The 12,832-nt window shown below is 45.2% G+C and overlaps 1 protein-coding gene across 1 annotated transcript in view; it reads left to right on the forward strand.

The window, feature by feature from the left end:
- The window catches only part of LOC139371295 (contactin-4-like), a 227,907-nt gene that overhangs the window by 212,862 nt on the left and 2,213 nt on the right, over positions 1-12,832 (forward strand). Inside the window, exons 13-22 of the mRNA XM_071111598.1 lie at positions 1,571-1,746; positions 3,057-3,177; positions 4,597-4,755; positions 8,165-8,314; positions 8,528-8,598; positions 9,301-9,535; positions 9,816-9,931; positions 11,729-11,915; positions 12,005-12,117; positions 12,449-12,617. Of these exons, the coding sequence (XP_070967699.1) occupies positions 1,571-1,746; positions 3,057-3,177; positions 4,597-4,755; positions 8,165-8,314; positions 8,528-8,598; positions 9,301-9,535; positions 9,816-9,931; positions 11,729-11,915; positions 12,005-12,117; positions 12,449-12,617 (1,497 nt within the window). The remainder of the gene's footprint in view (positions 1-1,570; positions 1,747-3,056; positions 3,178-4,596; positions 4,756-8,164; positions 8,315-8,527; positions 8,599-9,300; positions 9,536-9,815; positions 9,932-11,728; positions 11,916-12,004; positions 12,118-12,448; positions 12,618-12,832) is intronic.

Raw genomic sequence — 12,832 nt, forward strand, 5'->3', positions numbered from 1 at the left:
AGGGGAGAGGCTGCTGTGTCTGTTTGCATTGGACGTTTCACCTGTATGTTCTCAGCACTTCGGCTTGACATTGACATGTCATTAGGTGTATAAATTGGTACAAAAAAAAAAACATGTCATAAGGATACCTTACTGAGAAGAGTGCAAAAAACATGTGATCAGAAGACTGTAAAAAAGCCCATTGGCATTACTGTAAGGAACCAAAACACATTGACGCTCCTCTTGCCATGTTCTCCCAAGGGACCTGTCGGGAAAGAGGAGGCGTAGATTTGTCTCCTTTTTTCTCCCTTTCAACCCTTTTGGCATTGATGAACATTTAATAAATGTGTTCTCTCTGCAAATGTCCCTTTTGTGAGGGTCTGACTGTGTCACGTTATAGCCCCCCATTTCATCTGCCCTGGAATAGGGCTGAGCCTTTAAAACACCATCACATTGTAGTCTAACCAAACCTACCAGCTGATATCACTCTGCTCTGATAATAGAAAGAGACTAGATAAATCACATAAAGGAAACACAATGCAGGTATCAAATTTACTGGATGACGACTGCACTGCCGGCATTTTCTGCAGGAATCTATGGCTGCCTGTCCAGGGATCATTTGCCGTGGTTAATTTAGTCGGCGCTCAGTGGATATTTCAACCGAGTACTCACAGCACCCCCAAGAGGGAGACAAGCATCGTACAGCATCAGAACAAAGCGGCTCCTATTTCTCTGATCATTCTGCTCTCGTGCTCCTATCCTCCTTGTCTCTGCTCACACTCATGCTGGAGATGAGGGATGCTGTCTAATTCCCCAGTGAAAAAACAGCAACACACCACATGCATGCAGAGACTTGAATAGAGAATGTGTTGTGAAGGAGGAGCCCTACTTGTGTTTATTGTTCTTTGACTGGCTGCAGCAGTCTGGGGTTCTGCACTGCAGTCTGCAGATGGGGGAGTTACTGTACCTACTAACTGAAGGCTGAGCTCACAGTGACATATATATATATATATGTATAGTACACTGGCTCAAGTTAAGATATAGTTACAGATTTAGGATCTTAACTTGAGCCAGTTTACTACAGCAGGAAAATAGTAATGAAGCAACAGAAAATGTGGATTATAATTAGTGGTCATTTGTGTAGGGGTTGATGCATTTTCCGTAAGGGAAAATCAGGTGGAAACTTCAGAAATCTTTTTAAACCTCAAATACACTACAAGTTTTACATTTCCTGCTTTGCTGGAAAGTTCAACTGCATCAGGGGGATCAAATGAAGTCCTACATCTGTACAGGGAGACAAGCCATTAGTCCCCACACTCTAACCTCTGGCTGGCTAAAACTGGTTAACTCTGGTAATTACAGTCGTTTTTTGTCCTGGGTTAGTGTGTTTTTACTTCCACATGTGGCCATCTGTTTGTTGAATTAGTCATTTAAAAAACAGGTAAGTTATTAGAACATTTCCTATTGCAAAACATTTGGAATAATCTTTTACAGTGCTCTTAGCTTGGGGAATTCACATAGTACTCCATCATGTAATGCTTTTTGTATGTGTTTCATTCACACTAACAGTAGTGTGTGTGCTGTTTTCCAGAGCCGACCATTATCACAACGGCACCGTCCACCCTGGACGTGACTGTAGGAGAGAGCATCGTGCTGCCGTGTCAGGTGACTCATGACCCGTCTCTGAAGCTCATGTTCACCTGGTTCTTCAACGAGCAGCTGATCCACTTTGGCGACCACGGCGGATACTTTGAAAAAGTGGGCGGTGTAAGTGCATAAGCCTCTGAATATTCCCTCCCGATTCCAAGAACCTGCGGGGCCATCAAGGCTCCCATTTATAATCAAAGTGTCATGTCTGAGAAATGGTGCCGAGTACCACGCTTTTACACCATGCTTGTCAGGAGCACTGCAATGCATAATGAATAGGAAGAAACACACGTCTTTACTACGCCGTGTTGCAGATTGCTTATATTTTATTTATTCCACTGCTCTCCCATGAAAAAAAAGAAATAATTGTAATTAAAGAGACAGATTTTTCAACCCCCTTCAGAAATGTCACTGAGCAAGGTCAAAGGGTGAAGCTGGTGATACATTGGAACATTGATACTATTTCCCTTCCTTTAGTATAAGTGAGGTCAATGAAGAGAAGGGTATCTGCAGTGCAGAGAATGTTTGGATCATGTGTATTAATGGGCTGAAAATGTGCTGCACGTAGTTTATTTTGAAATGACATATACATTACATATTCCCCACCCCTCCCTAAAACCTACCAAGCTCAAAACTTTTCCCTTCTTTCATTTACATTTTACGGTAACAACAAAACACTTCAAATAGCCTTGTTTAGCTCCCCTGTCTGAATAAGAGTGATGATAAACATTGTTCCAGAAGTGATCAGTGGAGACATGTACAGTATATTGTCAGGTTGTCATGTTTTTTATTATATTTTAAAATCTAAATTGCGTTTTCCTTTTGCCATGATAAATGACACCATCTCTGGAGTGAAATACATTTGTACGCTGTTTCATTGAAACGTCATGGATCCCTGTGATGATGCAGCAGCAGCTCTTGCCACATCCAATTTAACACTGGTCCTGACTCCACTCAGTGGTGGGCTGATTAAATGATAGTGGGATTAGAAACATAATGAAAAGAACTTGAGAACTTAGACTATTAAGCTTTGCTTGATCATTGAAATAATGAGGCCACTCCTCTACAGCTAAAATCAGCACATTTGTATGAATACATTTGTGTAATTATTATGATTAAATGTAAGTACTCTGCCTGTCTCACATTTATAGGTATGCCCATCACCCTTTTAGAACCTGTAAAAACACAATAGTTTAAACCCTAGAATTATAATACAATAATAAGCATACGAAGACCCTGAATAGGTTTATCAAAAAAAAATTCTGCTCACATATTGTTGTCAAATCCACATATTTCATGTATTTTAATTACATATATTAAAATGTTACTACAGTATATTAATCATTGTGTGTGTGTGTGTGTGTGTGTGTGTCTCCGTGCGTGTGTGTGCGTTTGTGTGCCTATTTGTTCATGTCTGTGTTGCATGTTAGCAGCATTCCGCTGGGGACATCATGATTCGGAACATCCAGCTGAGACACGCAGGGAAGTACACCTGTGCAGTGCAGACCAAGGTGGACAGTATCTCCATCGCAGCAGACCTGGTGGTCCGAGGTGTCTATACAGGACAAGCAATATTCCATGAAAGATACTTTTATTTATGCTATCAATGATTGGTATTTACTAATTATGTTATAAATGCTTATTTAGTATGATAAGGCATCAAGCAAATGTTAACACTGTCACACATTCAATATGGGTTGAAAAGCCTTGTAGTCGGGAAAAACCTTGTAAACCTCACAGAAGCGATTTTATGTTGGAAAGTCAGTGAAAAGCCATCCTCGTGTCCTTGAAAGGTAATTGAAGGTCATAGCAATAGAAAATGCACTTTGCTAGGCAACACTCCCACTCAAATAGTTTTGGGTCACTTGATTGGTTCAGTTATCCATGGCAACATACCTACTGGGTACATAACTTAAAAGCATATCTTACATGTATTGGGGTGCACAATCATGAATGGATTTAAAAACCAAAAAAAGAAACTTGAAATTCATTCTAAAACGAATTTGTTCTCTCCATCTGGTCTTGGTCAGTACCCATGCTGCAACATTCTGTATGTATTTTTCATTTGACCAATGGCTTTCTTGGGACCAGACAGGAGAGCGTTACAGTAGTCAAGCCTGCTTGTAATAAAAGCATAGATGAGTCTCGCTGTATCAGCCTGAGAGAGAAACGGCCACACCTTAGCAATGTTCATTGCCCCTGAATTAAAATGTGCGGCTAGATGCTCTCTCTGTGCTTTGACTACAACAATAAGTGCCTCGGTCTTGTCTTGATTTAGCTAGATGAAGTTGTGAGCCATCCAAGTATTTAAATCACTAATACAGACTAACAATGTATCCGTGGAGCTAAAATCCTCTGGTGAAACATAAAGCAGTTTGTGTTTATTCTCTTCTTTATTCTCTGTTTATGCCTCTAATTGTGATGTGAAGGCATTGTACTCTGATCAGTTGAAAAGATGGTCAGATTGAGATGTGTCTCTCTCTCTTTAGGTTGAGAAAATATCATTGAATTTAATGAGATACAAAGGCTACCTGCGGTTTGCTCACCAAACTGATTTTGCCAGCTGTAATCCCACTGCTGAAGGTGGACAGTGATCAGGACACCACTGTTCCCTGCTCTGCCTTTATCACAATCCGCTCTCTCTCTCTCGCGCTCTCTCGCTCTCTCTCTCTCTCGCTCTCTCTCGCTCTCTCTCTCGCTCTCGCTCTCTCTCTCGCTCTCTCTCTCTGTCTCGCTCTCTCTCTCGCTCTCTCTCTGTCTCGCTCTCTGTCTCGCTCTCTTTCTCGCTCTCTCTCGCGCTCTCTCTCGCTCTTGGTCGCTCTCTCTCGATATCTCTCTCGCTCTCACACACACTCTCTCTCTCTGCCTCTCTCTCTTTCCTCACTGTCTCTCCCTCTCTTTTCCCCCACCCCTCTCTCTGACCACCCCCCTCTCTCTGGCTCCCTGCCTGGCTGTGCCCCATATCTGCAGGTCCCCCAGGCCCACCTACCAGCATCCATGTAGAAGAAATCAGTGACACCACAGCCTCTCTCTCCTGGAGACCGGGGCCTGATAATCACAGTCCAATTACCACATACACTATCCAGGCCAGGACACCCTTCTCCCTGGGCTGGCAGGCTGTCACCACAGGTAGGCTCTCCAACCAGCCATTGCCTCATCAAAGTGTTATATAGGGGTCTGATCTCCATTTTCTCTTCTCCCCTGTGAGAATATATATAGGCCTGTGAGTGATTTTACTTTGATGCCAAATGGCACTCGATTGTTCAGTGACCGGGTTGACTGCAGTTTTACTTGACTGCAGGGTTTTTTGAAACGTGGATAAATTTCTGACTTACAGTGAAGGGAGCTATTTGATAGAATAGAAAAGTGCCCCATACGAAAGTTTGGATGCCAGATCTCTATATCGTAGAGCTGGGACGATAATCAAAAAAAGATCCATACCGATCACTCATCGCAGGCATTTTGCTGATATCGTTCATTACAATAAGTAGCCTATACTAGAGAAATGTGAAGTTGAAATTAAATAAGTTTGCTAATGGGTGATATTTAATTGGACAATTGATGGCTACAACCATAGTAGGAGTTTAAAGGATAATAAAAAAAACTGTGGTGCACTAATCGTTCTATTTATCATTATTACTTAAATTCAGGTAATTTATAGCAATATTGGTCCATATCACCCAGTTCTACTATATAATCTACAATAGAACAGGGTGTAGGTCCATATCACCCAGTTCTACTATATAATCTACAATAGAACAGGGTGTAGGTCCATATCACCCAGTTCTACTATATAATCTACAATAGAACAGGGTGTAGGTCCATATCACCCAGTTCTACTATATAATCTACAATAGAACAGGGTGTAGGTCCATATCACCCAGTTATACTATATAATCTACAATAGAGCAGGGTGTAGGTCCATATCACCCAGTTCTACTATATAATCTACAATAGAACAGGGTGTAGGTCCATATCACCCAGTTCTACTATATAATCTACAATAGAACAGGGTGTAGGTCCATATCACCCAGTTATACTATATAATCTACAATAGAACAGGGTGTAGGTCCATATCACCAAGTTCTACTATATAATTAGGCAGGTAGCCTAATGGTTAGAGGCAGGTAGCCTAATGGTTAGAGGAAGGTAGCCTAGTGGTTAGAGGCAGGTAGCCTAGTGGTTAAAGGCAGGTAGCCTAGTGGTTAGAGGGGGGAGGCAGGTAGCCTAATGGTTAGAGGCAGGTAGCCTAGTGGTTAGAGGGGGGCGGCAGGTAGCCTAGTGGTTAGAGGGGTGCGGCAGGTAGCCTAGTGGTTAGAGGCAGGTAGCCTAGGGGTTAGAGGCAGGTAGCCTAGGGGTTAGAGGGGGGCGGCAGGTAGCCTAGTGGTTAGAGGCAGGTAGCCTAGGGGCTAGAGGGGGGCGGCAGGTAGCCTAATGGTTAGAGGCAGGTAGCCTAGTGGTTAGACGGGGGCGGCAGGTAGCCTAGTGGTTAGAGGGGGGCGGCACGTAGCCTAGTGGTTAGAGGGGGGCGGCAGGTAGCCTAGTGGTTAGAGGGGGGTGGCAGGTAGCCTAGTGGTTAGAGGCAGGTAGCCTAGGGGTTAGAGGGGGGCGGCAGGTAGCCTAATGGTTAGAGGCAGGTAGCCTAGTGGTTAGACGGGGGCGGCAGGTAGCCTAGTGGTTAGAGGGGGGCGGCACGTAGCCTAGTGGTTAGAGGGGGGCGGCAGGTAGCCTAGTGGTTAGAGGGGGGCGGCAGGTAGCCTAGTGGGTAGAGGGGGGCGGCAGGTAGCCAAGTGGTTAGATGGGGGCGGCAGGTAGCCTAGTGGTTAGAGGGGTGCGGCAGGTAGCCTAGTGGTTAGAGGGGGGAGGTAGGTAGCCTAATGATCACCCAGTTCTGCTATATCATCTACAATAGAACAGGGTGTTGGTCCATTTCACCCAGTTCTACTATATCATCTACAATAGAACAGGATGTAGGCATGCATGGTGCTGGGGCGGCAGGTAGCCTAGTGGTTAGAGGGGGGCGGCGGGTAGCCTAATGGTTAGAGGGGGGCGGTAGGTAGCCTAATGGTTAGAGGCAGGTAGCCTAGGGGTTAGAGGGTGGAGGTAGGTAGCCTAATGGTTAGAGGCAGGTAGCCTAGTGGTTAGAGGGTGGAGGTAGGTAGCCTAATGGTTAGAGGCAGGTAGCCTAGGGGTTAGAGGGGGGCGGCAGGTAGCCTAATGGTTAGAGGCAGGTAGCCTAGTGGTTAGAGGGTGGAGGTAGGTAGCCTAATGGTTAGAGGCAGGTAGCCTAGGGGTTAGAGGGGGGCGGCAGGTAGCCTAATGGTTAGAGGCAGGTAGCCTAGTGGTTAGAGGGTGGAGGTAGGTAGCCTAATGGTTAGAGGCAGGTAGCCTAGTGGTTAGAGTGGGGCGGCAGGTAGCCTAATGGTTAGAGGCAGGTAGCCTAGTGGTTAGAGGGGTGCGGCAGGTAGCCTAGTGGTTAGAGGGGGGAGGTAGGTAGCCTAATGATCACCCAGTTCTGCTATATCATCTACAATAGAACAGGGTGTTGGTCCATTTCACCCAGTTCTACTATATCATCTACAATAGAACAGGATGTAGGCATGCATGGTGCTGGGGCGGCAGGTAGCCTAGTGGTTAGAGGGGGGCGGCGGGTAGCCTAATGCTTACAGGCAGGTAGCCTAATGCTTACAGGCAGGTAGCCTAGTGGTTAGGGGGTGGAGTTAGGTAGCCTAATGGTTAGAGGGGGGAGTCAGTTAGCCTAGTGGTTAGAGGGGGTGGCAGGTAGCCTTTTGGTTAGAGGGGGGTGGAAGGTAGCCTAGTGGTTAGAGGCAGGTAGCCTAGGGGTTAGAGGGGGACGGCAGGTAGCCTAATGCTTACAGGCAGGTAGCCTAGTGGTTAGAGGGTGGAGTTAGGTAGCCTAATGGTTAGAGGGGGGAGTCAGTTAGCCTAGTGGTTAGAGGGGGTGGCAGGTAGCCTTGTGGTTAGAGGGGGGTGGAAGGTAGCCTAGTGGTTAGAGGCAGGTAGCCTAGTGGTTAAAGGCAGGTAGCCTAGTGGTTAGAGGGGGGAGGCAGGTAGGCTAGTGGTTAGAGCTTTGGGCAACGAAAGATTGCTGGATCGAATCCCTGAGCTGAGAAGGTAAAAATCTGTCGTTCTGCCTATAGAACAAGGCAGCCACTGTTCCCCGGTAGGTCCTCATTGTAAATAAGAATTTGATCTTATCTGACTTGCCTAGTTAAATAAAGTTACATGGTTGGTACTGTTCTAATTATTTTGTGCAGAAGCCTGTTAGTTTGGGGAGTTGCCTTTATGATCCAGACAAACAGAGCTCTAAGTATGAGCAAACGGGGAAACCAAGTGAACTCCACCCTTGAGATGTGCGTGTGTGTGTGTACGTGTGCGTGTGAGTACAACATGTGTCCTTCTGACTGATTAGTCCCCTGCACCTGTGGAGTGTGCTCAGTGGGCCTGTCAGCCTAGAGGACACTTTCCTGCTACCTGCTTCATTCTGAGGGGAGGGGGCTGTTTTGTTTTGTGCCAGTTCCTGAGGTGGTGGGGGGCCGCAGTCTGACAGCTACAGTAATAGACCTGAGCCCCTGGGTGGAATATGAGTTCAGAGTCCTGGCAAGCAACGCCATTGGGACCGGGGAGCCCAGCAAACCATCCAAACAAGCAAGGACAAAGGAGACATGTATGTACTGTTTTCATGGATCCCTTCAATTCTGCATGTTTGTTTTCTGTGTTTCTTATGTGAGTCTACTTGCCATTTAGTTGGTCTGGTATGGTGGAAAGCTATTTCAATGTAAAAAAAAAAATCTTATCCGAATGTGTTATTATCATGTTATCATTGATGGCTGGTGTCAACTGACTTGAGCAGGATAAAAATGACCCTCTGTTTCCCCAGCTCCGAAGGTCACACCAGCTAATGTGAGCGGAGGTGGAGGCAGTCGCTCAGAATTAGTCATCACTTGGGAGGTAAGCAAGCCGCCTGCTTCCATACTCCCTCACACTTGGAGGGGAAGCCAGACGTCATGATTCTCTAAGGAATCGGGCCGTTGTTGCATTAATAACAGCAGGCAGGCTTAAAGTATGGCATTTCATTTTTAAGAACAGAGAAGCAATAACTGCTGCTGTCACCCTAGGGAGAGAAAAATGCCTTTGAGGTTTTAATAATGTAATTAAACAGAATGGTTCTTCACAAAGTCATAAGCAACTTTTCAAAGATTTTGTTTTACTTATCTTTTTTTACATGAAGCTTCCTTCTTAATCAGTCCCGTTTTGAAGACTTATATTTATTCCAGCTGCTTGAAATTCATCCACTGCTGTGAACGTTTTGCTGAATGGCTATTAAATGCTGGTTTCAATTTGAGAGTTAAAATCAAGTCTAACTTCGACATTAACAAAGTTCTAACAAAGTTCTACATACTACACAATAGATATGACTCTCAGTCAATGTCTTTCTTTTCCCAAGCGTTGTAAAATAAAATGCCCTTTATATAACCATATTTAGAGGAGTGTTGACTTAAACAATAAAAGTCAGTCCCCAGAAATATATGAAATATGTCTTAACAAGCAGTCTTAACCAGCTGTCATGCTGAGGGCGCGTTATTATGGACGACTGTGTGTGTTCACTACTTGTGCACCAGCTTCAATGTGTGTGTGTGTGCTTTCTTGCAGCCTGTTCCTGAGGAGCTGCAGAACGGAGGAGGGTTTGGCTATGTGGTGGCCTTCAGACCGTCCGGAGCCACAGGCTGGATGCAGGCTGCCGTGCCCTCATCAGAAGCCTCCAAATATGTCTTTAAGAACGAGAGCATCCAGCCCTTCTCCCCCTTCCAAGTGAAGGTTGGAGTGTACAACAACGAGGGGGAAGGCCCTTTCGGACCCGTCATCACCATCTACTCTGCAGAGGAAGGTTGGTAAAGAATAATGTCATGTCAGTCTGAGACGCAGAGGAGCAGCAGTGCGTTTAAAGGCCAATGGAGAGGCGTCTCTGGATTGGTTATTCCCAGTCATTACAGTTATCTTTTAACACATGCACTTCTATCTACATCTGCAGATGGTTGGTTCCTACTGTTGCTGCTGGTTCTGGTTCTCTCTCTGTACCGCTGATGAAAGAGATGGACCCACTTTAAGGGTCATCAAAGCCTGAAATACTTTTAAACTAATTAAAAGTATGTTTTTCATTAACCCAGAGCCTGGCAGAGCGCCCACCAGGATCCGTGCCAAGAGTCTGTCTGCGTCTGAGATTGAGGTTTCATGGAAAGCCCTGCCTTGGAACACCAGCAAGAGAAGAGTTCTAGGCTATGAGGTAAGTCAAGTTCTTTCCTGTTTCTCTCTACCTGTGTGTGTGTGTGTGTGTGTGTGTGTGTGTGTGTGTGTGTGTGTGTGTGTGTGTGTGTGTGTGTGTGTGTGTGTGTGTGTGTGTGTGTGTGTGTGTGTGTGTGTGTGTGTGTGTGTGTGTTTGTGTTTGCAGGGCTGTGCACAGAACTTTCAGGGGCAGGTGCATAAATAAAGGGTGCCACCCCTCCCCACCAACTTGAAAAAAGAAGCTACTTTCATTAGAAAGTTACAGTGCCTCCTAAAGACATGACTGACATGGAGAAAAGATGGTGGGCTATCAGCTAATTGTTGATGACAATTGTTTTGTTGACTGTAATTTATCTTCAATGCTTTTATTTAACTTATAATATGAATAATCTTCTAACTCATGATATATGGCTAGCTGGCTAGTGGCTTGTGTGTATATTATATATATGGTGGTTAGCTAGTCTAGACCAGGGCTCTTCAACCCTGTTCCTGGAGAGTTACCCTTCTGTAAGGTTTTCAATTCAACCCCAGTTGTAATTAACCTTATTCAGCTTATCAACCAGCTACTGTAATTATTAGCATCAGGTGGACTAAATTAGAGGTGGAGCTAAAGCCTACAGGACGATAGCTCTCCAGGAACAGGGTTGGAGAGCCCTGGTCGAGACTACCAGTGTTGCTGCTGCCCTGACACACATGCAACTCCTGATTAAAGAAGATGGAGTTGGGTCAGAGGGTCGTAGATGCAGCCGTTCCTCTCTGTCTTTCTGCCTCTGTCTGCTGCACGTATCAACCAACCTGACCGAATATTGATGATGATGTAAATCAAGTGTTATCAAGTGTTAATCAAATCTTATGCTGCAGCTGCTGTGGCAGTACTGTTATAACTTTCTACACACACTCAACCGGTGACCGCTTCTCAAGCCATTCATATTTGCTTACCCAGTGCGTGCAATCTCCATACAGGGCAGGCTGGGAAACAGACACAACAGCTCTGCAAGCTCTGTACTGGGCAGACCAACAGGTGCAACCAACCAAAATGGGAAAAAAAAGCACTTGGCAGGTGGTAGGGCAAAGCTCATGCACATTAGGCATCTCAGATCTAATAGCTTGTTATGTGTAATGGTCCATCCAGCCTTGTCTGTCTGTCTGTCTGTCTGTCTGTCTGTCTGTCTGTCTGTCTGTCTGTCTGTCTGTCTGTCTGTCTGTCGCTAACTATACTGATTATTCGAACAGTCTAGTGATGCAATGCATCAGGAGACATGGGGGATGTTTAGCCTATAAACCACACAGTATTGTAGGTAAAAAAAAAAACTGTGGCTTTGTCAGCTCACTTTTCAAATGCTTTTACAGTATATAAACAAATTGCCTATTTTCATTCATGGGATGCATAAAGTACTGGAATTATGAATTGTTGACCAATAAGTAACAAGGAAGTGGGCCTGAGCAAACTGTTCCTGCGAGGTAAGACAAATTATATTTGTCCTGTCAACCATGCCAGCTATTTCAGCCTGGACATTCGGGTGTCACAGAAAATCTGAAAATCAGTCAACTTGAGTGCTGGGACATTTTGCACATGGTGAGTTCTTTGTGACCACGCCATTTAAACACTCCCTCACTTCATGAGCTAAGTAACCAGAACCAAAGCACCTTACCCATGGAAAGACGACATTGTATGAGGTGATGAAATGCTGTTTTTATACCAATTTACTGCACTCACTGTAGTTCCAGTTTACAGTTGTCCTGTCAGACTAGTGTCTGCATTAATATCCCTGGTTATCCTCTGTCTATCTGGTCTCAGTTGAGGTACTGGGAGAAGAGAGAAAAGGAGGAGGCAGCCAGTGTCCAGAGGACGGTAGGGAACCAGACGTCAGCCATTATCCGAGGGGTGAGAGGAAGTAACACTTACTACGTCACAGTGAGAGCGTACAACACGGCCGGGGCTGGGCCTCCTAGTGTCACTGTCAATGTCACCACCAAGAAACCACGTAAGCATCAACCCTGCCTTAGAGAGGTTGTTTCCACTGACTTATTGGAGATCATGTGATCTTCATCTGCATGTATCTGTGTCCCTCAGCGCCCAGCCAGCCCCCGGTGAAAGTGATGTGGAACACATTGAATTCCAAGATAATCCTGAACTGGGAGCAAGTCAAGGCCCTGGAAAATGAGTCAGAGGTCACTGGCTACAAAGTAAGGAAGCATTTTGTCGTCACTGGTTAACACAGCCACAAAGTCATAAACCCTGCTTCTACAATTTATCTGATTTCAATTTCAATTTTGTGGCTGTGCTATCTAGTGAAAATCTAAGCCCTGACTTAGTTTATCTAGGAATAGTGCTCGATTGATTTAGTTAGGAATAGTGCTCGTTGCCATGGTTTCTCCCAGGTGACCTTTCAAATTTGACTTTGTGTTTGTGCTATCTAGTGGAAACCGAAGCATTGACTACAATGATTTAGTTAGAAATAGTGCCTGTTGTCATGGTTTCTCCCGGTGACCTTTTACCTGTGTGGTCTGTCTCTAGGTGCTCTACAAGCGTAACCGACACAGCCGCCCTAGTGTCATGGAAACCAACACAACGACGGTGGAGCTCTCCCTGCCTATGAATGAGGAGTACTTCATCCAGATCAAACCATTTGGGGAAGGAGGAGAGGGGAGCAGTAGCAGACAGATCACCATCCCCAGAATACCAGGTCAGTCAATAATGGACTGCTCCCTCACACTTCAATGATCTCAATGGTGTTGCTTAGAGCTATTGCCAATACTGGTTTATTGTCCTGACTAGGGACCTGAATGTTTAGTGTCCCTACGCCTTCAAAAGGAACAGATAGAGTGGGGACTATTTGGTACACACACAACATCTAGTCAGGCAGGATTCAATATGATCGCGGGAACATTGCCTTTAAAA

The sequence above is a fragment of the Oncorhynchus clarkii genome, chromosome 17, assembly GCF_045791955.1.
Source record: "Oncorhynchus clarkii lewisi isolate Uvic-CL-2024 chromosome 17, UVic_Ocla_1.0, whole genome shotgun sequence".
Taxonomy (NCBI): domain Eukaryota; kingdom Metazoa; phylum Chordata; class Actinopteri; order Salmoniformes; family Salmonidae; genus Oncorhynchus; species Oncorhynchus clarkii.